This window comes from Anomaloglossus baeobatrachus, chromosome 3 (genome assembly GCF_048569485.1).
Source record: "Anomaloglossus baeobatrachus isolate aAnoBae1 chromosome 3, aAnoBae1.hap1, whole genome shotgun sequence".
In the NCBI taxonomy this organism is placed as follows: domain Eukaryota; kingdom Metazoa; phylum Chordata; class Amphibia; order Anura; family Aromobatidae; genus Anomaloglossus; species Anomaloglossus baeobatrachus.
The window spans coordinates 536,434,254-536,461,469 of record NC_134355.1 but is presented as its reverse complement, the minus strand read 5'-3'; the positions used below and the strand labels follow the sequence as shown (position 1 = coordinate 536,461,469).

General features: G+C 45.0%; 1 protein-coding gene across 1 annotated transcript in view; it reads left to right on the top strand.

Annotated features, from left to right (window-relative positions):
- The window catches only part of LOC142297296 (phospholipid scramblase family member 5-like), a 127,450-nt gene that overhangs the window by 74,520 nt on the left and 25,714 nt on the right, over window positions 1-27,216 (top strand). Inside the window, exon 5 of the mRNA XM_075341539.1 lies at window positions 19,788-19,949. Within this exon, the coding sequence (XP_075197654.1) occupies window positions 19,788-19,949 (162 nt within the window). The remainder of the gene's footprint in view (window positions 1-19,787; window positions 19,950-27,216) is intronic.

The following is a 27,216-nucleotide window of genomic DNA, read 5'->3' as shown; positions in this document are numbered from 1 at the left end:
CCGGGCCCCCCTGCCTGATGTCAGCGGCGGCACCGGAGCCCCCTACCTGGTGTCAGCGGCTGTGGCGTCTCCCCCGTCACCGCGCACAGTAATGATGAAGCATAGCGCGGCCGGTGCCACGCTATGCATCACCATTCTCCCCCTGTGCGATGACGTCACTCCCGAGTGACTGCTGTGCTGAGTGCACAGAGTGCAGGACAGGAGGACGCCGGCCGCAGCACCGGGGGAACGAGCAGCGGGGAGGACAGCAGCGGTGGAAGGAAGAGAGAAGGTGAGTACTTGGTTTTTTTTTTAATATAAGTGAGTAAATGGTGGCCAGAGGCTTGGGAGGGCAGTTCTGGGGAAGCTGCATTATTGTACATGGAAGCCTGGAGAGGCTGCTTTATACATGGAGGTCTGAGGAGGCTGCATTATATGTGGAGGTCTGGGGTAGCTGCATTATTATACATGGAGGCCTGGAAAGGCTGCTTTATACATGGAGGTCTGAGGAGGCTGCATTATATATGGAGGCCTGGAGAGGCTGCTTTATACATGGAGGTCTGGGGAGGCTACATTATATATGGAGGTCTGGGGTGGCTGCATTATTATACATGGAGGCCTGGAGATACTGCATTATACATGGAGGCCTGGAGATACTGCATTATACATGGAGGCCTGAGAAGGCTGGGTGCATTGTTATACATGGAGGCCTGGAGAGGCTGGCTGCTATATTATACATGGAGGCCTGAGGAGGCTGGGTGCATTGTTATACATGGAGGTGGTCTGGAGAGACTGGGTGCTATATTATACATGGAGGCCTGAGGAGGCTGGGTGCATTGTTATACATGGAGGCCTGGAGAAGCTGGCTGCTACATTATACATGGAGGCCTGAGGAGGCTGGCTGCATTATTATATATGGAGGTCTGGGAGGGCTGCATAATACAAAATGAAGGACACCTTATACATGGAATATAGGGGTGCCTTATGTATGGAGGAGTATGGGGCTGCATAATGCAATATGAAGTTTTATGGGGTTGCGTTATAATACATATAGGACTATGGGGGCTACATTATAATATATGGAGGACTATGGAGGCTACCTTATATATGGACTATGGGGGTGCATTATAAAACATTGGGGACTATGTGGTGCAGTGTAATATATGGAGAACTATGGGGTGAATTCTAATATATGGAGAACTATGAGAAATTCATTATAATAATTGGAGGGCTACTTTATACAAGGAGGACTATAGGGCTGCATTATAATATATGGAGGCCTATGTGGTGCAGTATAATACATGGAGAACTATGGGGTGAAATATAATACATAGAGAACTATGAGAAATTCAAGATAATAATTGAAGGGCTACTTTATACATGGAGGATTATGGGAGTGCATTATAATATATGGAGGACTATGTGGTGCAGTATTATATATTGAGTACTATGGGGTGAATTATAATGCATGGAAAACTATGGGAAATGCATTATAATACATGGAGGACTATGGAAGTGTATTCTAATATATGAAGGGTTATGTGGGACCCTTTATACTATTTGGAAGGCTATGTGGGTGCCATTATTGTATTTGGAGAACTATATACAAGGGGAAACAAAGATACAAGCAGGGGATGGGAACGTTTTATGCTGAGGGAAAAAGGCTCTTTTCCCTCAGCACCCAGCTTTCCCATGGTCTGCTATACATCTTCTCTCAGCACCCAGCTTTCCCATGCTCTGCTATACATCATGTCTCAGCACCCAGATTTCCCATGCTCTGATATGGGAAAGTTGGGTGCTGAGGGAAAGATGTATAGCAGAGCATGGGGAAGCAGTGTGCCGAGGACAAGATGGATATCAGAAAATAGGAAAGCTGGGTGCTGATAGAGGGATTTCAGATCATGGGAAATCTGGGTTCTGTGGGTAAGAGCCAAGTGTCAGCATCATTATCCTGTACCCCGAGTGTCAGTGTCATTATCCTGTACCCTAAATGTCGATGTACGTGGAGGGGGGGCCCATCAAACTCTAGTTACACCCCTGGTGCCATGGTAACAATTCTGTTACTCCTGGAAGTCAGCAGCATGTGGGTGTTTAGGTTTCAAGCTTCTGAGACTATTTCCCCTTTGTTTTTAACTTGTTTTGCTGCAGTGAGATGGTAGGTAATTAGCTCACTGCTGAGAGCTGAGAGCTGGGCTCCCTTCTAAACAAATCCCAGCAGACTGACTGTAGCTGCCAGTTATTAGTGTGTTCAGCTAGAACTAAGCTCTCTCTGATATTGCTCTATGGCCCTGTGCACACACTGCTGTTTTTGCTGCGTTTTTAGTGCTTTTTTGGTGCAGTTTTGGGTGCAGTTTATGGACCTAAACTGCATGTATGACCTTCCCCAGCAAAGTCTGAGAAATCCAAAAGGTTGTGCGCAAATTGCTTATTTTTTGCCTACAGTTTTGGGTGGAGAAAAAAGAAGCAGCATATAACTTATTTTCTGCATTTTTCCCTATGTTTTTCCATTGAATATAGTGAAAAAATGCATGGTCAAAAACGCAGGGGCAAAAATGCACTACAACAAGGTAAAAATGCACCAAAAACGCTACAAAATCGCGTGCAGTTTTACTGCCAGATGTGTGTTTATTGCTCAAGAAACAAAACTTCTGTGTATGCACATACCCTAACTTGGCTCTTGTTATCGTTCCCATTTTTTATTTTCCATGTCCTGACTAGCGATGAGCGAACCGGTCGCGGTTCGGCTCGAGTTCAGTTCGCCGAACGGAGGTCTCGTTCGAGTTCGGTTCGTCGAACGTTCGACGAATCGAACTCGAACCGCATAGGAAACAATGACAGGCAATCAAAAACACATAAAAACACCTAGAAAACACCCTCAAAGTTGTCCAAAAGGTGACAAACAACTCACAACACAACAAAAACACATGGGAAAGTGACAAGGACATATACTCATGAAAAAACAAAAGATCTGGACAAGGAAAAAGAGGAGGAGACACAGATATAGGCATGGCACGCCCTTCTAAAATCATGTAAAACACCGCAAGGTGACTCCAAGCGGAGTCTCCCTTTTTTCCAAAAATTGGGCCACACACACACCCACCCATTTAGTGGCAGCAGTTGTGCCCCAGTTTTACACTTCACAGCTAGATTTGCATCAAGCACATTCAAAAATATGCCATACTTAACCGTCCCCAGGTTGACACCGGGGTAGGTAGCAAAGTCTTTCCTGATCCCAGCTCTGTCCATCTTGGATCATTTTTAAAAACAATGTAAGCAAGGGTTAATCCAAGCGGAGCCTCCCTTTTTTCCAAAAATTGGGCCCCACACACACCCACCCCTTCAGTGGCAGCACTTGTGCCCCAGTTGCACACTTCACAGCTAGATTTGCATCAAGCACATTCAAAAATACGCCATACTTAACCGTCACCAGGATGACACCGGGGTAGGTAGCAAAGTCTTTCCTGATCCCAGCTCTGTTCATCTTGGATCATTTTTAAAAACAATGTAAGCTAGGGTTACTACAAGCGGAGTCTCCCTTTTTTTCCAAAAATTGGGCCACACAGACACTAACCCCTTCAGTGGCAGCACTTGTGCCCTAGTTGCAAACAGGATGTTTTGATTTGCATCAAGCACATTCCAAATCCACAAGCATTTACTCTCCCCAGGATGACACAGGGGTAGTAAATTCCTTGTGGATTCATGACTTGTTCATTTTGATGAACGTTAGTCTGTCCACATTGTCACTGGACAGACGTGTGCGCTTATCTGTCAGCACACACCCAGCAGCACTGAAGACACGTTCAGAGACAACGCTGGCAGCTGGACACGACAAAATCTCCAAGGCGTAACTGGAGAGCTCTGGCCATTTTTCAAGATTTGAAGCCCAAAATGAGCAAGGCTCCATTTGCAAAGTCATGGCATTGATGTTCATTTGGAGATACTCCTGTATCATCCTCTCCAGCCGTTGACTATGTGTCAGACTTGTTGTCTCTGGTGGCCTTGCAAAGGAGGGTCTAAAAACATTATGGAAAGATTCAATAAAATTGCTGTTACCAGCACCAGATACGGTGCTACTGGTACTGGTAGACTGTTGGAGATGACGAGACCGTCCCATGTTTGTCAAGTTACAACTGGGAGATTCACTCCCTGCACCTGCACGGTTGTTTGGTGGAAAACCCGAGCTAAGATTGAGTAACAGCTTCTGCTGATACTCCTGCATACGTGCGTCCCTTTCTATGGCTGGAATTATGTCACAAAATTTGGACTTGTACCGGGGATCTAATAGTGTGGCAAGCCAGTAGTCATCATCACTTCTAATTTTGACAATACGAGGGTCATGTTGGAGGTAGTGCAGCAAGAAGGCGCTCATGTGTCTTGCGCAGCCATGCGGACCAAGTCCACGCTGTGTTTGTGGCATAGAGGTGCTAACCGTTCTTTCTTCCTCTGACATCTCCCCCCAACCTCTTTCAACTGAAATTTGACCAAGGTCTCCCTCATCCGCTGAGTCTTCCATGTCCATGGACAGTTCGTCCTCCATTTCTTCATGTTCTCCTGTACCTTCCTCAACATCTCACCTGCTACCATGCGCCCTTGTTGATCCCTGTCCCCCATGGTCCCATGCTTGCCGTGTTGGTGATGATGAACGTCTGGACCTTGGTGATGTTGTTGTGTCTTGCGCATATGAATCCTCCTGTAGTTCCTCCCCTTCCTGTTGTCCCACCCCCTGACTCCGAATAGTGTTTAGCGTGTGCTCCAGCATGTAAATGACTGGAATTGTCATGCTGATAATGGCATTGTCAGTGCTAAACATATTCGTTGCCATGTCGAAACTGTGCAGAAGGGTGCATAGGTCCTTGATCTGAGACCACTCCATCAGGGTGATCTGCCCCACCTCTGCATCTCGTTGGCCCAGGCTATACGTCATGACGTATTGCACCAGGGCTCAGCGTGCTGCCACAGTCGCTGTAACATGTGGAGAGTCTAATTCCAGCGTGTCGCCACATCGCATTTCAGGCGATGAACCGGCAGGCCGAAAGACTTATGGAGCGATGCAAGTCGCTCAGCTGCGGCGGTTGAACGGCGGAAGTGAGCAGACAGTTTTCATGCCCTGGTCAGAAGGCTATCTAGGCCAGGATAGTGTGAAAAATTGCTGGACAACAAGGTTCAACATATGAGCCATACAAGGCACGTGTGTCACCTTGCCCAGGCGAAGAGCCGCACCCAGGTTTGCAGCATTGTTGCACACGGCCTTACCAGGCTGCAGGTTGAGTGGAGACAACCATTTATTAAACTCAGTCTCCAGAGCTGCCCACAACTCAGTCGCTGTGTGACTCCTATTTCCAAGACATGTCAAGCTAAAGACCGCCTGATGCCGTTGCGCTCTGCTGCCAGCATATTAATGAGGGGTGTGTGATTCCTTTTGCGCAGTGAGACCGCTGGTGGCCTGACCAGGCAGGCTTGTGGCGGAGGTGGAGGACCCAGATGAGGTGGAGGAGGCAGAAGCAGTGGCGGAACTTGGATAGACAGAGAATTGACACACAAGTCGTGGGGACGGCAAGACTTGTGCAGCAGACCCTTCGCCATCTATCACTATAGTTACCCAGTGCCCAGTCAGCGACATGTAACGTCCCTATCCATGCTTACTGGTCCAAGTATCGGTGGTGAAATGCACCCGTTGACACACAGAGTTTCTCAAGGAAGCAGTGATGTTGTGTGCGACATGCTGGTGTAGTGCGGGCACACCTTTCTTAAAGAAGTAGTGGCGACTGGGCATCTGGTACTGGGGCACAGCGACAGACATAAGGTCTCTAAAATCCTGTGTGTCCAACAGGCGGAAAGGCAGCATTTCGGTAGCCAAGAGCTTACAGAGGGATAAAGTCAACCTCTTAGCTTTGTCATGGGTCGCAGGAAATGGCCTTTTATTTGTCCACATCTGAGGGATAGAGATCTGGCTGCTGTGTGTAGACGGTGTTGAGTAGGGTGTCCCTGGAAAAATGCAGGTTTGTGAGGAAAGTGCAGGCGGAGACATGATGTTGCCTTCATCCAACGTTGGTGCTATCGATGTCTGAGAGAGCTGTACACACGTACTTGTTTCCCCTTCCAAACCAACTGACGACCTACCAAGCAAACTGCCTGTTGCGATTACAGTGGTGGAAGTTGTGCGTGGAAAACCAGGTGTGATAGCTGTCCCCACAGTCCTAGAAGATGAAGAGCACGCGGATGCACTGGAAGGGGCAAGCGGTGGATGGTTCGCTCCGCTAGGCCGCATTGCAGCACGGTGAGCTTCCCACTGGGACATATGATATTTATTCATGTGACGATTCATGGAAGAAGTTGTCAAACTGCTGAGGTTTTGCCCTCTACTAACAGAATCACGACAAATTTTACAGATCACATAATTTGGGCGATCTTTTGCTATGTCAAAAAAGGACCAGGCTAGGCAAGGCTTAGAGGGCATGCGACCTGCTGAGCCCCCCCCCGACTAGTGCTCAGAGGCAGAGTGGTGGCTGAGGATGCAGTTGTAGACGTGCTACCAGTGCTCCGACTCTGTCCAGGAAGGCGCAAGGTAACTTCGTCGTCAGTTGCATCCTCCTCCACCGCCTCTGTTGACCTCCTCGAGTGCCTGACTATGGGTTGACAGTAGGTGGGATCTAGAACTTCCTCATAAATTGTTGTGTTTGCACTCCCCTCACCCTCAGACCGAGCCTCTTCTTGCCCTGACCGAATATTTAAGTTGTCATCACAATCTGGTATCTGCGTCTCATCATTATCAGTATGTTCCTCATTGTCTATAACAACAGGTGTTACAGTTTGTGAAAAAGGGTCAACATTATGCTCAGAAACTTGGTCCTCAAGGCCTGAATCAGAGTCACAAAGGTTCTGGGCATCACTGCAGACCATTTCCTAGTCTGTACTCACTGTAGCTTGGGAGCAGACCTCTGATTCCCAGGCTATAGTGTGACTGAACAGCTCTGCAGACTCAGCCATCTTAGTTCCACCATACTGTGCAGGGCGGATGGAGACTTCAGAGCTGGGAGAATGCAAGTGTGATTGGGCTGACAACTCAGAGGACTGGTGTTTTTTGGATGCGGTAGTTGAGGTGGTGGAGAGGGCACTTGTTGGACCACTTGAGATCCATTCAAGCATTTTCCTTTTTTGGCCATCATCTACCTTTGTTCCAGTTGTTCGTGTCCGTAAAAAAGGGAGCACATCGGATTGTCCACGGTAAGTAGTAGGCATCTTACTTTTGCTGGAAGATAGTCTATCTTCAGCAGATGTTAATGGCGCTTTGCCACCTTCCCCACGGACAAACCCTTTTTTTCCTTTTCCAACACGTCTCTTCCCCTTTCCACCAGCATCTGTCATTTTGCCACTCATTATGATTGCGACAAGATTGTGCACTTAAAATGTGGTAGTAAAAATTGAGAGGTGGTGTAGATTGCAGCGGTGGTCTAGCTTTATTAACAGCAGAATAAACAACAATAATTATCCCTGACAATGCAACTACGGCCCTTAAACTGGCAGCATAAATTGCTAGTATAATAGCTTTGTAACAATCAGCTTGGATGTTCAATGCAGAGGTGCTGCAAATATATTTGCACTAGTGGGACACTAATGAAGTCCAACAGCCACTTTTAGGATGCCACTAAGTTTCCTCAGTGTTTGGTATTATAATGGCTTTGTAACAATGAGTTTGAGTGTGCAATGCAGGCAGACGTGCTGCAAATATCTTTGCACTAGTGGGACAATACAGAAGTCCAACAGCCACGTTTAGGATGCCACTAAGTTTCCTCAGTGTTTGCTAGTATAATGGCTTAGTAACAATGAGCTTGAGTGTGCAAAGGGCAGGAGGGTACAGTGGCATGGTTGTGGGTCTGGGTAGAGGAAATGAAGCCTCCCTTTCTATCCCTCCTAATGGGGAAATGCAGCGAGGAAATCCCTGACCTTAGCTACACAGACGCTGTCATCTTGTGTAGCTGTTAAAATCTGTTTTCACGGCCCTGACTGTCACCTATGGCTCTGACTTTGCCGGTATTAGCCCTTAAAAGGACTAATAGAAACTTCTATCCCTATTCTGTATAGCGCTGTGTATAGAGCGTACACAGCAGTATCGGAGACAGGAGCTACACCAGCGGTGTCTGACACCCAGACGCAGAAGAGATAATGGCGTCCGGACGGGCAGATACTCGTTTTTATAATGCAGGGACATGTGACATGGACATCCTATCACACATTCCATTGCTTCTCTGGCTAAAAGTCCACTTAGCTGTGTGTGTGTCTGGGATTGGCTGACATGCTGGCCCACCCCACTACACGCGCGTGCTTAGGGAAGGAAGACAAGGAAAAAAAAAAAAAAAGGCGATCACCATTATCCAAACAGCAGTAATCTGAATGCGCTGTTCTCGCACACTATGCACTGAAATTTCATAATAGTGTGAGTCACAGAGTGACTTACACTATTACAGTGGAAAGCCAGCTAGTAATTAGCTTGTCTTTTTACTGCTACAACCGTTCTCGAACGTATCTAGAACTATCGAGCTTTAGCAAAAAGCTCGAGTTCTAGTTCGATCTAGAACAGTCCCCAAAATCACTCGAGCCGCGAACTGGAGAACCTCGAACCGCGAACCGCGCTCATCTCTAGTCCTGACACTGGCTTAATTTCTGACTAACCCGCTTGATTTTGCCCTTGACGTGACTTCTTGGCTTGCTTGGTGAACACTCCTGCCTCTTCATGGTAGCTTTCCACTGCATCCTGTTGGAAAACTAGATCTCTGTATAGTGGTTTAACGGTATCAGGGTGTCTCTAGAATCTGCCAGATGGTCTGGCTTAAGCCAAGCCACCTGTCCAAGGTAGTCTTTTTGAGCTTGTGACCTCTGACAGACGTAACAAGCTGAGGCTAGGATCCATCCTGCTTCAGTTTGGCAAGAGCTGACTCTAAAGGGGCCTTTACATGCAACGACATTGCTAACCAGATGTCGTTGTGGTCACTGAATTCATGACGCACATCCGGTCTCGTTAGCAACGTTGTTTTGTGTGAAACGTACGAGCGACTGCTAACGATCAAAATTACTCACCTAATCATTGATCGTTGACACGTCGTTCATTCCCAAATGTCGTTGCTGGTTTAGGACGCAGGTTGTTAGTCGTTTCTGAGGCAGCACACATCGCTATGTGTGACACCCCAGGAACAACGAACAACACCGTACCTGCGTCCTCCGGCAATGAGGTGGGCGTGACTTTCATGCGGCTGCTCTACGCCCCTCTGCTTCTATTGGACGCCTGGCGTGTAACGTCATTGTGACGCCGCACTAACCGCCCCCTTAGAAAGGAGGCTGTTCGCCGGCCACAGCGACGTTGCTAGGAAGGTAAGTCCGTGTGACGGGGCCTAGCGATATTGTGCACCACGGGCATCAATTTGCCCGTGATGCACAAACGACGGGGGCGATTGCTTTCACGAGCGACATCACTAGCGATGTCGCTGCATGTAAAGCAGCCTTAAAGTATACTGCCTGCTAGCTGTTGCACAGCACAGCTTCTAGCTTCCCAGTTGCAGAAGAAAGTTCACAGAGCAGATTACATTGGATAACAAACTCTTTACTTCTGAGAGAACATGAGGTAATGATAAGCACAGTCATACAGCATTGTATCAGAAAGAGAAAGTGAAACAAAGAAGAAAAGAAAAGACTTTTTACAGTACAGTGAGTAAGGAAACAACATCGCCATCCACTATTAGATCAGCATAAAGTCCTCCTTCACACAGATAAAGAAGTCCTCATCTGTTGCATATACCAACACCCTTTCTCAACAGTAAGGACTTATTCAGTTAAGCCTAATTTCTTCATTAGTCTCTGATGTCTTTCAGCATAATTTATTCAATTATTTGCTAAAAATCTCATTTTTTTTATTGTAGTACAGTTGGAATAAATCTGTGAATTTTCACTTTTTATATGATGCATGCCAATTTCAGATCGTGCTGGCTCCCCTCTCTCTCTGTTTGGTCGTAGTTATGCTACAAATTCTGGTGGCCGGTCACCACCATGCCATGCACGCCTGATTTTGGTTTGCTATGTATTCCTCCTGTTGGTAGCTGTTCAGATTCAGTTACCTCACCCCTTTCCACAGGCAATGCTAATTAAGCACCATCTTGGATCTGGTCCGCCTTTATCAATGGTTGCTGTTTGGCACTGGGAGGATCAGTTCTGATATAGTCCTAGTATGGTGCAGAGCTTGCTCCACATGCTGGGACCTGGGCTGGTCTCTATCCACAAGTGCCTTTTTTGCAACATAGAAGCGGTTATATACAGGTTACAGGTATGTGTGCTCTATTATGGTTCTGCTTTTAACTTTATCTAGGAGGCCGCATGGCACATGAAATACAGAATGTAGAGTAGGACCCCCCTATTGAGATTTGCCGTGACGTTGGCAGGGGTGGCTCAAAAAATTGATCAATTATTTGCTAAAAATCTCATTTTTTTTATTGTAGTACAGTTGGAATAAATCTGTGAATTTTCACTTTTTATATGATGCATGCCAATTTCAGATCGTGCTGGCTCCCCTCTCCCATCCACTATTAGATCAGCATAAAGTCCTCCTTCACACAGATAAAGAAGTCCTCATCTGTTGCATATACCAACACCCTTTCTCAACAGTAAGGACTTATTCAGTTAAGCCTAATTTCTTCATTAGTCTCTGATGTCTTTCAGCATTCAATGCCTTTGTGAAAATATCTGCTGTCATATCTTCAGCTGGACAATGTTCTAATTTCAGTATTCCTTGTTCCTGGTGATCCCTCAAGAAATGATACTTCACATCAATGTGCTTGGTTCTTGGGTTAACTCTTTCCATATGAGCAAAAACAAAACATCATTGATTGTCCTCATTTATATTTGTTGGTTCCAACTGTGGTTGTCCTAGGTCTGTTAACAAGTGTCTAAACCATAGAACTTTTTGACTCACGTGCTGCTGCAACATATTCTGCTTCTGTTGATGACTGTGTTGCTATAGATTGCTTTTTACTATTCCAACTAATTGGTCTGCCTGAAAGAAAGAAAAGATAGTCACTGGTAGATTTCCTGTCATTTGGATCTCCAGCCCAATCTGCATCAACGTATCCAGTTAAAGAGCATTTATCACTTGTAGGTAGTTTTAGTTTAACGTTGCTAGTTCCTTTCAAATAACATATTACTCTCTTCACGGCATTCCAATCCTTTTCATTCAGCTTCGCCACTTTTCTACTCAAAATTCCTACTGCAGCTGCGATATCTGGCCTTGTAACAGTCACTAGATACAGTTAAGGGGGCTTTACAAGCAACAACATCGCTAACGAGATGTCGTTGGGGTCACGGAATTCGTGACGCACATCCGGCCTCGTTAGCAACGTTGTTGCATGTGAAACGTACGAGCAACTGCTAAGTATCAAAATTACTCACCTAATCGTTGATCGTTGACACGTTATTCATTTCCCAAATGTCATTACTGGTTCAGGACACAGGTTGTTGGTGGTTCCTGAGGCAATACACATCGCTATGTGTGACACCCCAGGAACGACGAATGACACCATACCTGCGTCCTTTGGCAACGAGGTGGGCGTGTTTTTCATGTGGCTGCTCTTCGCCCCTCCGCTTCTATTGGATGCCTGCCGTGTGACGTCGCTGTGACGCCACACGAACCGCCACCTTAGAAAAGAGGTTGTTCGCCAGCCAAAGCGACGTCGCTAGGAAGCTAAGTCCGCGTGATGGGGCCTAGCGATATTGTGCGCCATGGGCAGCGATTTGCCCGTGACGCACAAACGACGGGGGCGGGTGCTTTCACGAGCGACATCACTGTCTGTACTCTTCATTATTTGGTAACACATTTTGCTCGCTATTCATCTCTTTAAGATAATTGGTTTCCATTGGAGACTTTAATGTTTTTGCATCCTTCAATCCAAATGTTTTGATTATATCTTGAATCATGTAATTTTGATTACATAGGAAACTTCCATCTTCTTCTCTTTCTATCTGTATTCCAAGATACTGTTTCACATTTCCCAAATCTGTGATCTCGAAATGTTGATTCAGAATTCTTAGTATGTCCTCTTTAATCCTTTCTTTTTCAAAACAAACTAAAATATCATCAACATATATGAGTACATGGATCCATCTGTCCATCAGTCTTTTTGTGTATAGGCAAGGATCAGATTTGCTTCTTGGAAATTTTTCATTTGTGAGCACTTCTGTGATTTTTATCATTCCACGTTTTAGCAGCTTGTTTTAAACCATATATACTTTTCAGTAGTTTACAAATCATGTTTGGGTTACTTTTATCTTTGAATCCTGGAGGTTGTTCCATGTAAATATGTTCTGTTAAATCTCCATTCAAAGATGCTGTTTTTACGTCCAGATGCTTCAACTCCATTTGTTTTATTGCTGCAACTGCAAACAAAGTTCTTATTGTAGTATGTTTTACAAAATCTGAGAGGTCTGCTCGAAAGACTGCGAGGGCAGCAGACCTCTGATCCTACATGGATATTGGGACAATAAAACTTTCACACCACTAATCAAAGCTGCACAATAATATTGCTGCTATGTTACTATCCTTAATATCTTCACCAATTGATCTCAGCTGTGATATCACTTCCATCATAGAGATTATATTCTTTTACATGTGATTGTCTGCACTCAGTCTCATACTGTAAAGCTTTCTTAGCAGAAATAACTTGTGATTTAAGCTGGGTCTTTCATGTAGCATTCTTAATGCTTCCCACATTCCCTGTGCTGTATCCTCATTCCTTATGTGTATTAATTGAGAATCTTCTACTAATAGGCTGATAGTAGCCCTTGCTTGTTTATTTTTCTTAGACCCAATGATAATAATCACACATGGGATATCTGTAGTGATTACTTCCCATAAATCATCTTTAGACAATAACATCTCCACTTTGAACTTCCATAACTGATTGTTCTCATTATTCAGCTTAGCTACTGTGAGTTCTGGCTCTGTGCTATTCATTATTATTAACTTGTCTTACTTGTTTGGTGAGAATTGTTCTGAAGAATTCTTCTGTATTCACCAGGGTCTTGCTGAGCTTTCTGGTGTCCTGGATGTCTGAGATCCTCGGTGCCTGGGATTCTTTGGTGCCTGGTATCCTGGGATCTTGGGGTGCCTGGGATCTTTGTGTGCCTGGGCCCATAACCTGTTGCACAGCACAACCTCTAGCTTTCCAGTTGCAGAAGAAAGTTCACAGAGCAGATTACATGGGATAACAAATTCTTTAGTCCTGAGAGAACATGAGGTAATGATAGGCACAGTCATACAGCATTGTATCATAAAGAGAAAGTGAAACCAAGAAGAAAACAAAAGACTTTTAAGAGTACAGTGAGTAAGGAAACAACATCACCATCTACTGTTAGATCAGCATAAAGTCCTTCTTCACACAGATAAAGAAGTCCTCATCTGTTGCATATACCAACATAGCGACACATGCTCCATAACCAGTGACTCAGACAATAGGGTGGCTAGTTACCTAAGAACATGCTATACACAATAAAATTAATAATCCCTTTGTACTTCAAAATACAACTTTCCTCTTATGCTGTATATAATTTGTTTTTACAAATGCTTTTCAATTTTTCCCATTTAAAAACGAGATAACCTCATTCAAGAAAAACTGAATATTAAAAGTAACAAGTTCTCTTTAGGGAATTGCCACAATGACCTAATGGCATTGGTTAATGAAAAGTTGCAAGGTGCTTAATCTCTGAATAATCCCTTCGACAGAGTGTACGTAACTTGTTGCATCCATGCCTATTTCATTGACAAAGTTGTGATTATGACGTTTCTACTTCAAGCTTTGTGATATTTCACTTTCATTAACCACAGAAATATCATGCAATGATTAACCACTTTGTTACAAGCGCATTTCTTCTACAAAGAAGCCATCAGATGGGCAATGAGCCCCATAGGGGTGAATGAGCCCATGACTATCGGGAGGGTATAGGGTAGGAAGGGGTTAATGTTGAGGGAATAGGGCTGTGTAAGGGATTAAGGGATTGGTGGTTTGGTGAGCGGCGAGGATTGGGCCAGAGGTCATGAGGGGTGGGGAGAAAAGGGGGGGTTTATAAGGGGCAGTTAGGGGCAGTACCTCCTCTTTTGCCGTTGGTGCCAGTCGTGTTTGGCCCGCCCACCCGCCCTTAATATAAAAATAAAAAAAAAAAAAAAAAAAAAAGAATGTAAAAATTATATAAAAAAAAAAAAAAAAAAAAAATTGCAAAGGTTTATATGGTGGTTTTCTTTGTCGCAGCGGGGGGATAGGTCCGTTCCTAGAGGCTGGGAGCACCGATAGTCGGTGGGGAGTATGAAGTCACTCAGGGGTAGTGGCTTCAGACAGGATTGGGAACTTGTGGGCGTAGGTCCTGCAGGTTCTGGGGAGGGGTATTTTAACGATGGAACGTTAGTACCCCACACCTTGGGTTGGTTGGACACAGCCGAGGTGGTCCTCTGGGCCAGTGGTATGTTACGGCCAGGGGATAAGGATGATTAGTGGCTTCTTGGACGGACCTATCGGTTGTTTGCCAGTTGGGAGGGTATACATGTATCGGTTTATGTTTAAAGAGGGTGGCATGCTGAGCCACAAGTTTTGATACATGTATACTGTTAAATAAAAGCTGTGGCCATTCGCCCAAAAAGTTGTTATGTCTTTATTTCAAGTAGAGTGGTTAAGAGGTGTTTTGTACATGGGAGACCCAATTATCCCTTTTAGATACGTCATGATCTTTTTCATTACTATCAAGTTGTAACATATGAAGCCAATATGTTATGTCATTACCTTCAGTAGAGGGAAATAAATTCCTTATCATTTGCATCTGGCTTTGTTTTTACAACCAGTTAAAGAGACCTAATAATTCCTATACATTTGCCATTGACAGACAAGACTTTTCTTGAGCCCAACGTATCCATGCACTAGCTCGGGGTTTTGCATCTAATTATCTCATGGGTCTTTGTTTCTGAAGTTCTTTTTGTTGGCACTGAAGTCAGCATGCGTTGCAGGTGTAGTGAGGAAAATCTGAGACTAAAAGCAGCCTACGAGGCAAAGACGTCTGCTTTGAGCTTTGAAGATTTTACTAAAAAACACATTAAATATTCCCTTTCTCTGAGATTACGATGTGATGAGCTCAGTGCCGCCAATAATGTGTTACCTTTTATGAAGGTTCTGGTATCCTGCCACAAAAAGAGTAAGAGTGGAAGCTTTATTGTGCTGTGTGTGGTGCACGAGGAGAAGAATCACAACCGCTGAATTGTAAAGAATAAAGGATATTTCTGACTTGAATCGTAGTTGTGGAAAAACAAGCCTACAGCTGGCTGCAGTATTCAAAGGCTCACCCAGCGTACGGCTCGCACAGCACAGTGTACGTGCCAAGGATCCGTACTAGTCAGTAATAGTGGAATTGTGTTATCTTACTGAACACCTTCATTGTAGATGTTGTCTATTTGTATGGTTTTTAAAACGCCATCAAATTTCACAATGATGTACACATGATATTGTTACTGTTGATTCACAAAGAGGAGTACAAGGAGGCTGGGATGCCTTTCTTGAAAAATATTAAATTACAAGGTACTAGATTCTATGATGGGATGATGATTCAGGGAACTAGTGTAATTGCCATATGTGGAGTTGGGAAGGAATTTTTTGCTTTAATATGGAGAAATTAGAACCTGCCTAATGGGGTTTTTGCCTTCCTCTGGGCCAAGATGTTAAGAAATAAGAAATAAATGAACACATTTTCATTAGTGTTTTTCGGATTAAATGTTCAGCAGTATTTGGGTTGTATGTTAGTGTTTACATCTGTGATGCTGGCTGTTGTCACTTCTCAGAGCAAGCCATGAAACAGAGAAGTCAAGACGTCTGAGAGTTTACGTCAAAAGTAGAGGAGGAGGACAAAAGAATGACAGGTCACAGTGACGTGCCTGCACTGAGGCCATGGGGGTTACTTGTTACAGGGCTGTGGCTTCTATTCTTTGGGGGATGTCACGGTGGCGGGACCCGGCTCTTTGACCCTGGTGGTGGTCATAAAATGGGGGATTATTTACAGGGGGAATAAAGTAGTAGTCTCTCTTGACGCCACCTGTGGTATACGGCAAGTTAGGTGCCGCTGCTGCGAGATGGGGACCTCTGGGGCAGATGGTGACGCAGCTTGGTTGCTATAGCTCTCCACAGGCAGAGCTGGGTCCCAGGGTGGACGGGAGTAGTAGTAGGTGATGGTGGGGGTGCAGGCCAGAGGCTCAGGCTAATAATGGAACGACACAGGGGTGCAGTCTCAAGATTTTTACTCACTGTAGCAGGTTACAAGGTAACATGACTAGCCAGTGACCGCCTTTGGAGTGCTGGGTTCCACTGTGATGGGCTCCAGTCGATCCCGGGTAGTTTGGAGGTCAAGTCAGGTGCACCTTTCTTATATTCCTTCCCTGGTAGTCTTCCTGCACTGACTTCTCACACGCCTGTCCTGCACCTATGCACACAGTGCCCTGAGCCGATGTCTGCGGGCCCTGTAGGGCGGCTTGAAGCTCCCTTGGCCCTATGTGGTCACGTTCCTGTGGATTCTTGTGCGGAGTTGACTTTGGTACTAGATGTGTCCGTAGCCCCTGGATTTACTAGATAAGCACATTGGTTCTTCTCCTCTAGTCTAGGGACCAGTCCCCGTTCTGCGGCCATGTCCCTCCACTCCAATATGTCATATGTGGAACGAGGCTACGGGAGTATGGTGCACTTCCCGTGAGCTCTAGGCCCCTTTCTGTCTTGTGTCCGGGCCGAGCTGCACCAGCTCCAGGCCCCAGGTCTTCGCTTCTCCACTGCTCCTTCATGACTCCCTAACTTTCTGTCACAGACTGCTCCCACTAACTAGACTCCACCCCCCAGATGTCAAACTAGAAGGAGGGAGATGCCATCACCAGTGGTGGCTATACATAGCATTAATGGCACCAAACCCTAACCCTGACTTGGTGGTGAGCTGCTAACTAAAAGTGTTGCGTGCTTTGTGTGCATACCGGAGTATGAACTCTTCCATACCCAGGATGGGATACCAAACCTCTGGCTGAGGTGCAGTACCTCTGTGGCGACTGAAGCCTCAGGGGCGCCACAACAGTCCGCGGTCAGATCCAAAGAGTACATATAGAAACAAAAGGGATAGGCAAATGAGTATTCAAAAGGCAAGGCCATGGACAGCACCAGCCAGAATGACGTCAGTGTCTGAATTTTTAAAGGGTCTATAAACTTCAATGGTTTCAGTATGATTTTTGGAAAACAATTGTGTTAATGCTCAACCACAATACAAATCACTGACATGTACATTAAAAGCAAAAAAGTGAGACAGAGCATTAGTTGGTATATATGCAATAGGAGCACTATCACACTGTGGCCATTTAAAAAAAAAAAACACGAGAAAATCACAAAATGAGCATATACCCCTGTTTGGAAGCTCTCATATAAATGTAAAAATAATATAAATTAAATATGTATCTTTAGTAACTTTTAGGAAGAAGTTCACTTAAAGGGACCCTGTCAGGTGCTATATGAACTCAGAACCCCAAGCAGCTCTGGGTGCATATTGCTAATCCCTACCTAACCGCCCCTGTATCTAGTAGCATAGATAAAGAGATCTTTAGAAAAAGTATTTTTAAAGATCTTTATCATGTGCTAATTAGCAACTAGTCCGCTCTCTTAGCATGTCAGTACACCCATAGGGGGGGATAACATGCTATTCAATGTAGCATAACCAGCAGTTATGTGCGTATCTGTGTCCGCTGTTTAGAAGTCCCCAGCATTTCCGGTGATGCACACTAGACCTCGTGAAGCCGGGACGCATACACCCGGCTTTATACTGTGCATGACCGGAAGTGCCGGGACTTCTGAACAGTGGAGACAGCGGACATAAGTATGCATGTCACCACTTGTGATGCTGCATTGAGTAGCATGTTAGCACGCCCCTGTGGGCATGTTACCATGCTAATAGGGCGGACTAGTTGAGGGAAGTAACGTCTTTACGACTAGTCCCTGGCTTCATTAGCATATTATAAATAATCTTTAGAAATACTTTGTCTAAAGATTCCTTTATGTATAGTGTATACAGGGGCAGTTAGTCAGGGATTAGCAATATGTACCCAGAACTGCTCGTGGTTCTGGGTGCGTAATGCCCCTGACAGGCTCCCTTTGTCTTTTTAATTACTACTGGGGGTTTTTTTACACTTCTGCACTTCAGACAAGGTAGAAGACATGCCAAATTCATTATAACGGCACATGTTGTGGGACAGATATTATAGATAAAATCCATAGATGTGATAGACACTTTTCTCTTTTTTTATTGACCGACTTTCTTTAGACTAGAATGTTATAACAAAATAAGGTGCACTTCATTGCAAAATTTACTTAGCCACACAAAATCTTGGCCTCTCTGTGTGCTCTCGGCCACATATAATTCTGTATGTTAGTGTGACGTCCCAGGGCAGTGGGATACTCTGTCCCGCGCGTGAAGTGAACAGGAGAGTCATGGTCGCGGTCGATGCCCGGTTCCGTGACCCCAGGGATCGATCCGAAAAAGGGTGAAAAAAGTGTAAAAATAAAAAAAAATGAGTTTTTGACTACGCCACTTGTGGGTTGCGGCTATTTTGTGGGAGCCATCGCTGTGTGATCTTCCTAGGGCGGGTAGTATAATGCAGCTCAAGTGTTCTGGCCCTCCACAAGCAGGGCTAGACCCCGGAAGAGGATGATGGTGGTTGTAGTGTGCAGTGTGAGCTGATGATGCACCAATGTAAAAAGGATTCAAGCCACACAGGAACTGAAGTTTAAACTGGTTTTTACTCACTGTTCTGGTACTAGTACCCTGTTGGTGTGGGTTTTCAGGTGTTCCCTCGCCCTTTGTTCCCAGTGCCAGTTAGTCACCTGGTGAGCTGTCGTCTGTGCACACTTTTGGTTTTTGGTGTGTCCCTGTGGCCTAAAATTTCTTGGGATCCCCTCCGTTTCACAGTCTTTGCCCGTATAGCAGACAGCCTGAACAATTTTAATGGGTTGGACTCCTGTCCCTGTTCCCAGGTCCTCTATTTGCTGCTTTTCTCCAGACACTCAGGTTGGTGGGGGACCCTGACGATCCCCTCACCTGGCAGAGTTAACAGGTAGCTTGACACGTATTCCCGTTCAAGGGTTCTGCACCCCACCTTGTGCTTAGTTCTGTGAGTACTGGTCCCGCTCTCCTCTGGCAACCCTCGGTTCCTTGAGTACTGGTTCCTTACTCCACAGCAACGCTCCTCCTGTTTTAGCTCCAGTTCTTTTTTCAGGTTGTAACACCTTTCTCCTCAATTTCTCTCACTTTCACCTCCTCACACCTTACTAACGACCTCTCATGCTTAACTCCTCCCTCTAACTGACTCCAACCTCACTCCCGTCTTCCTCACTCTAAACTCACTTCAGTTCCCGCTTGCTCTCTGTTCAACTCCAATCCCTCCCCCTCCTGAGTTTCTAGCTTACGGATTGAATGATCTCCTACCAATAGGCGGATTCCATCAGACCCGTCTCTAAGCTGTCTCCAGGCAGGGAAAAGGGGTTGTGTGTTTGTGTCTTGTGTTGTCACTGGCACTGGTATTCCAGGGTTTGGGTTGTCCACTGTTGGTTACATATTTTGTGGCACCTGATACCTCAGGGGTGCTAGATTAGTAATTAGCAAAAAAAGACAACCTAAGTAAGCAGCAGAGTTCCTGGACAACACTCACATTGATGTCTCAGAAGATGAAGTTTCATATCTTTTTCTTACAATATCTTTTTCTGTGTTCCATTCGGCAGGTGAAAACATTAAATGAAAAGTCAATCATTGGGAAGATTTCCAAGTATTGGTCTGGATTCGTTAATGATGTGTTCACCAATGCCGATAACTTTGGAATAGAATTTCCAGCCGATCTTGACGTGAAGCTGAAAGCTGCTTTGATTGGCACCTGCTTTCTTATAGTAAGTACAGTAAATTCATCTGTTCTATACTGCCGATCCGGATAATTAGCTGGGCTCCCATGGATATCTGTATTTAATTAAGCATTGTGATCATGCTTTCAAAGTAATTCTTACAGTGTCCCAGCTGACTGAGAGGGAGGGAAAGTCTAGGGGGTGGAAAAGCATTACTTTATCCACAGTGGCACAGTGCCTCGCATTGTTCTCTTGCAGTGCGAGAGTTTCTAGTTCATAACACTGAGCGCTATGGATGTGAACCACATATATTCTCCTAATGTGAGCAGGGATTCTGTTCTTCCTCCCTCCATTCAGACTCATACTGGTAGGTTAATTGGCGTCTAACTAGTTAAGTGTGTCCCTATTATCGGGAATTATGAGGCCTGGGGCCCGTGTAAATAAGCTTTTCCAGTAATGTGCAGTATAAAGTGCAATTACTGTTAATTAATACATCTTTTGCAAAAGAAATGACCATATTTTTTAGGACCAAATTCTTCCCTTCTTTTCTTATTAGTCATTTTTGAGTGATAACGAAAGAATGTAACCAGAGGGGCCCACTTTTATTTTTATCTCATGTAGACCTTAGTAAAGAGATAATACTCTGACAGATCAATAAATATCTGGAGTGGTGGATGAAGTAGGAAAACTGTCTAACACAGCGAGAACACAAACTAATTTAGATACAAAATAACTGGCTACAACATATTTTTCTATTACATTCTACATCCTGTAAGTAGAGATGAGAGAACGATTGGAAGTTCGGGTTCGTGGGTTCAGCTGGACTAAACTTCTGTTCTGGACCCAAACTTGACCTGAACTTCATTGAAACTGACAGATTGGGCAGTTTAGCTTTCTGCCCACATAGGGGGATAACCAATGAAAATAAAAGTCGGGTAGAATGTAAAGAGGATTCACAAAAAAATCTCAAACCCCAATAAAAAACTTTTATTGATATTCAAATGAACAATTAACAAAACCCACCCAATACTGCACAAATAATTAATAAAAATCATCAGCGGATCAGAATATTTATCACAGGTAAAGGAAAGGTATGAACTAAAGGGGACCCTGATAAACTCCAGGGAGAAAAGATTTATTTTCCCTGCCTGACAACGGAGGGTATGACGCCTTACGTTTTTGGGCACCCCCGTTCCATGTTGGTTGACCCTTTCCCTATCCCTGCTTTAAGAGACAGCCCTAAATCTCAAAAGATATAAGCGCAATAATGCTCAATATGGGCTAAATTGAAAAATAATGTTCCAGAGAGGTTTCGGCCTGACTACGGAAAACATTTTTGCACTTCAATTTTTTTAGGGTGCCCCACCCTCCCCCCCGTTCAATGTCGGCATACTCTCTTTCTGCCCACATACAAACATACAGCCAGCGATAAACAGACCACCTCGGGGGAGGGCAAGGTTTTTTCTTTTATTGTACACACTACATCCAATAACACCATTTTTACCCTGAGTGCGAGCCATTTAGACACTGCAAATAGCTAGGCCTGGACCGAGCACCGAGCGGATCCAAGCACAGCGATGCTCGCTCGAAAGGTTTGCATACGTAAAGCACCTGAACTCCAAAGTCGAACTCTGATTTTTTTGCATAGTTTGTGTTTGGTTTGAACACCGAACTTTAAGGTTTGGGTAGACTCATCTCTGCCCATACGTTTTCCACATTTTTAAGACAAGCAGTAAGTATCTGATCATTGGGGGTCTGACTCCTAAAAGAAATTGGGGTTGCATGTACTACTGTTTACCAGGTAGAGCGCCGTACATTTGGCTGTGCTATATGTGGTACTTCAGCTTAGTACCAGGGAAAGCCACTATTAAAGGGTATCTGCCAGCAGGTTTTTGCTACCTCATCTTACAGCAACATAATGTAGGCAAAGAGATTCTGAATCCAATGGTGTGTCACACAGATTACTATCTAAAGCCACCAGAGCTAAGAGCTACCCCCACCCACACCAGGCTCTATATAGAGATTGTGCATTGATTGTGATGTGTCAATCACAACAGGGGACATGTCAGACTGCTCTGCACATGAGTTTATAGTTCTGTAATGGTAATCTCAGAGCAATAAACCTTTAAGTGTACATAAACAATTGAACACACTCTGATAAGAGAAGCATATTTGCTTTTTGTTTTATAACGCATGCTGTCCTCTGCTTACATAGCAAAAACTTGCTGACAGATTCCATTTAAGTGTATAGAGCCCTGTATAGTAAATGATGTTGAGGACATGGTTCGCACTGAAGCAAGCTACATCATTCTGATGCAAGAGATCGGATCGGAACAGCACCAAACAGTTATTGATAGCCCACCCAGGCCATCTTAGAGCATGGGCCCAAAGGGCACTTGCCCAGGAGCTTCAGGAGTATAGTGTCCTCTGCTAATCTGTGTATGCTAAAGAGTAACTAAACTTTCAGACAACTTTATAAGAAAAGAATGACCACTGTAATGGGGTCCTTCTCCGATATCACACAATCAACAGAGCGAGAGATGATTGAACAAGCCAAACAATATTTATTCCATGCAATCCAGAATGTTCATCAAAAAATCCACCACACAGAGGGTAAAATAGTCCAGTAATGGGATAAATGTCCCGGGGATGAGACACAATCCTCCAGCAGTCCTTTTCCAGGGAAATCAGGGTTTCTCAATGGCTCTGCCTGTAGCTGAAGCTTCTTCCCCAGAGGATCAATCTTACTCCTTCTCTCTTCTCTTTCTCAGACAGACTGAATAATCTCCCAGGCAAGCAGAGAGTTTGGTGGATCCCAGGCCCCCCTACCCCATACTTAGGGTCAAAAGCCAGGAGTGATTAACCTAACTTAACAGGACAATATACACAAAATGGACAGAGCACCATGCCTAAAATACGAACGTACACAAAATTATACACAACCCCCCCCATTCCACCATCATAACCATGTTTAACTGAGCATTTTTCATACTCGTGACATGGTAGTGCGCTGCCTCCTTTACCCTTAAACTAGCAAAATATAGCCTGAAAAAGAGATTTTTCTCTTAGCTAACAGTGGTCAGATAAGATTCCAGCTTCGACTGTCTTCCATCCCACGAGCTGTACAGTATGCTTGTAATGTTTTAACAAAAGTTTTGTTGAAGTGCCAATAAAATAAATATATATTTATTATCAACCATTTACTTTTTATTCCTGTGAGTGGTTGTCATAGGGGTCCAAGCACACTGATTTGGCTAGAGGCCATAAAGCCATTAAGACAGCCTTGAGCCCACCAATAAAATAGCCTTGAAACGCACTTTAGATTACGTTCACATGGTGCTTTTTTGCAGTATTTTTGAGTGTCCTTTGAGCGACTGCACCTGGTCTCTTCCCCACGGTGCCGCTTCTTCCTTCTACCGGTTTTTCACCACTTTAGATTACATTCACTTGGTGCTTTTTTGTAGTGTTTTCTTTTTCACAGCATGGAAAATGGGTTGTCAGAAAATATGCATTTTGCAGTTTTGATCATAATAATAAATGTAGTAAAAAAAATGGAACTAATTGACATTCTGTGGTTTTAAAAACACACCACAGTTAAAAAACGCAAGGAAAAAATGCACCAAATGAGTAAGATTTCAGAAATCTGTAAAATGTGCTAGTGCAAATTGACAAAACATGTCCTTGGAGCATTGGATTTCTCCTCAGTAATCCACCTATTCATATTTTTTAAGTATTTTGCACTCCATTGTTTTTAAATTAATTCAATAAACATTTTGTAATTTTTACAATAAGAATATATCACTCCATTTTGTGATTTTTTTTTTTTTTAACACAAAAACTCTGTCTTGGAGATAATTTAATGATCCTATTGCCCATTTTCTCATAAGGGGCACCATTTTGCCCTATTAATAATATGTTCCTATCAAGAGTACCTTGTTTTTGTCATTTTGAATTTATTTATATTAATGATAATGAGATGATGGCTGCTGATTCTGTCTCTGGCCCGAGCTACACAGAAAAGCTGAAAAGTGAGCTGAAAAAAATATGTCTCCTGGACAGTACATGGAAATCTGGCACTTTTTATCAGTGTTTACATGTAGAGTCTTTGCACTAGCTACTCTGTTTAACAGGTCACTGGGAACCCTACGGTTTTCACTATTTTGCACCTTTACAGGAATCCGGCCTTCAGCGCAGAGGTCCCAGGGTTGTGTTCACAGTGTAGTTAATTGCCTGTGGAGCAAGTTTATAGCAGAGTAGTCATTTTGCCTGACAGATCCAGAGGTTCTAGGACAAGGAGAAAAGCAGAAGTTAGGGATATAGTCAGGAGAGTAGAATTGTCATGGTGGGTCAAGGTTAAATCAGTGCAGGTCAGCAGCAAGTAGCAATCCAAGGATAGAACAGAAGGCGTAGTGAGTACAAGCAAGGTCGGAGCTAGAGTCAGAAAACACTTAGGGGTACTTCTCACATAGCGAGATCGCTGCTGAGTCACGGTTTTTGTGACACACCAGTGACCTCATTAGCGATCTTGCGGTGTGTGACACTGAGCAGCGATCTGGCCCCTGCTGTGAAATCGCTGCTCGTTACACACAGTGCTGGTTCATTTTTTGGACGTTGCTCTCCCGCTGTGAAGCACACATCGCTGTGTTTGACAGCGAGAGAGCAACGATCTGAATGTGCAGGGAGCAGGGAGTCGGCGTCTGGCAGCCTGCGGTAAGCTGTAACCAAGGTAAATATCGGGTAACCAAGCGAAGTGCTTTGCTTGGTTACCCGATATTTACCTTGGTTACTAGCGTCCGCCGCTCTCAGGCTGCTAGTGCCGGCTCCCTGCTCCCTGCACACGTAGCCAGAGTACACATCGGGTAAATAAGCAAAGCGGTTTGCTTATTAACCCGTTGTGTACTCTGGCTAGGAGTGCAGGAAGCCAGCGCTAAGCGGTGTGCGCTGGTAACCAAGGTAAATATCGGGTAAGCAAGCGCTTGGTTACCCGATATTTACCTTAGTTACCAAGCGCAGCATCGCTTCCACGCGTCGCTGGGGGCTGGAGGCTGGTCACTGGTCCCTGATGAGATCTGCTTGATTGACAGCTCACCAGCGACCATGTAGCAATGCACCAGCAATCCTGACCAGGTTAGATCGCTGGTGGGATTGCTGGAGCGTCGCTAAAGTGTGACGGTACTCTTAAGGTGGCTTTACACACTGCAACATCGCAAACGATATCGCTGTAACGTCACCGGTTTTGTGACGTAATAGCGACCTCCCCAGCGACATTGCAGTGTGTGAAACACTTCAGCGACCTGGCCCCTGCTGTGAAGTTTCTGATCGCTACAAATCGTTCGGGACCATTCTTTGGTCCTTTGTTTCCCGCTGTGCAGCATGATCGCTAGAAAGTTTCAGTGTGTAAAGGGGACTTTACAGTGACTTCGTTAGCGACTTACCTTTCAAAAAGCTGCTTTACAACGTCCCCAATGACTAGCTAGGTCGTTCTGCAGGTCCGGATTTCTGTTGCAGGTTTGCCTGTTTGACAGCTCACCAACGACTCACCAGAGACTTTGTAGCAATCCTGGCCAGGTTGGGATCGCTGGTGGGGGTCGCTGAAAGTCTCAGTGTGTAAAGGGGCCTTTACAGTATAATCTGTAGGGACCTAGGGTACCTTCACACTTAGCGATGCAGCAGCGATCCGACCAGCGATCTGACCTGGTCAGGATCGCTGCTGCATCGCTACATGGTCGCTGGTGAGCTGTCAAACAGGCAGATCTCACCAGCGACCAGTGAACAGCCCCCAGCCAGCAGCGACGTGCAAGCGACGTTGCGCTTGCACGGAGCCGCCGTCTGGAAGCTGCGGAGACTGGTAACTAAGGTAAACATCGGGTATGGTTACCCGATGTTTACATTAGTTACCAGTGTGAGCAGGGAGCAGGGAGCCGCGCACACTAAGCGCTGGCTCCTTGCTCTCCTAGCTACAGTACACATCGGGTTAATTAACCCGATGTGTAATGCAGCTACATGTGCAGAGAGCAGGGAGCCACGCACACTGAGCGCTGGCTCCTTGCTCTCCTAGCTGCTGTACACATCGGGTTAATTAACCCGATGTGTACAGCAGCTACATGTGCAGAGAGCCGGAGCCGGCAGCACAGGCAGCGTGAGAGCTGCAGAGGCTGGTAACTAAGGTAAATATCGGGTAACCACCTTGGTTACCCGATGTTTATCTTGGATACAGCTTACCTCAGCTGTCAGACGCCGGCTCCTGCTCCCTGCTTGCTTCATTTGTCGCTCTCTTGCTGTCACACACAGCGATCTGTGTGTCACAGCAGGAGAGCGGCTTTGAAGAAAACGAACCAGGGCTGTGTGTAACGAGCAACGATCTCGCAGCAGGGGCCAGATCGCTGCTCAGTGTCACACACAGCGAGATCGCTAATGAGGTCACTGCTGCGTCACAAAAAGCGTGACTCAGCAGCGATCTCGGCAGCGAGCTCGCTGTGTGTGAAGCACCCCTAAGTGAAAAGGTGATATTTACACAAGGAACAAAGCATCCTGATTGGTCTCCAAACTGTGTACGAGGGGCTGCTGATAAGTCTTTGGTATTGTGATCTTTTTTTGTTTCTATGGTAATGAATGTTATATCACATGAAAGCCTTATGTGTCTAATGTGTGTTTTCAAAATTTTGTGTTTGTTGCTTATGGCAACAGTGTTCTACGGACGTGGGAAAACAAAATGGTGGAGTCTAATGTGATATTCACAGCAACTGACAGCATAGGAGTGAAAAAATAATTGTTTCTGCAAGGAAAGTTCACGAAGGATATTCATGGTGATATGTCGCAGACATTGGGGGATCAATGTCCTTCATATTCCACAGTTAGGACCTGGGTTGCCAAATTTGAAACAGGCCACTGCAGCACCAATGATGAGGAACGTCCTGGACAACCGAAAGTGGTTGTTGCTCCGGAGATCATCAAAACTGTGCACAACCTCTTAGAGGAGAATCAACGAATTTCAGCTAAAGCAATAGCGGACATCATGAGAATTTTCCATGAATGTGTTTGTGTCATTAACCATGAACATTTGGACATGGGGAAGCTATCTGCAAAGAGGGTCCCCAAATGTTTAACAACAGATCAGGGAAACATGCGAGTGAAAACTTCCATATGTCAGCGTTTCTGGACTGATAAGACATTCCTGGATCGACTAGTCACTATGGATGAGGCCTGGATTTATTTTTATGACTCTGAAACCAAGGAGCAGTCAAAAGAGTGGAGACACAAAGAAGTTCAGGGGGCAAAAATCAGCCACTAAGGTGATGGCGTCTGTGTTCTGGGA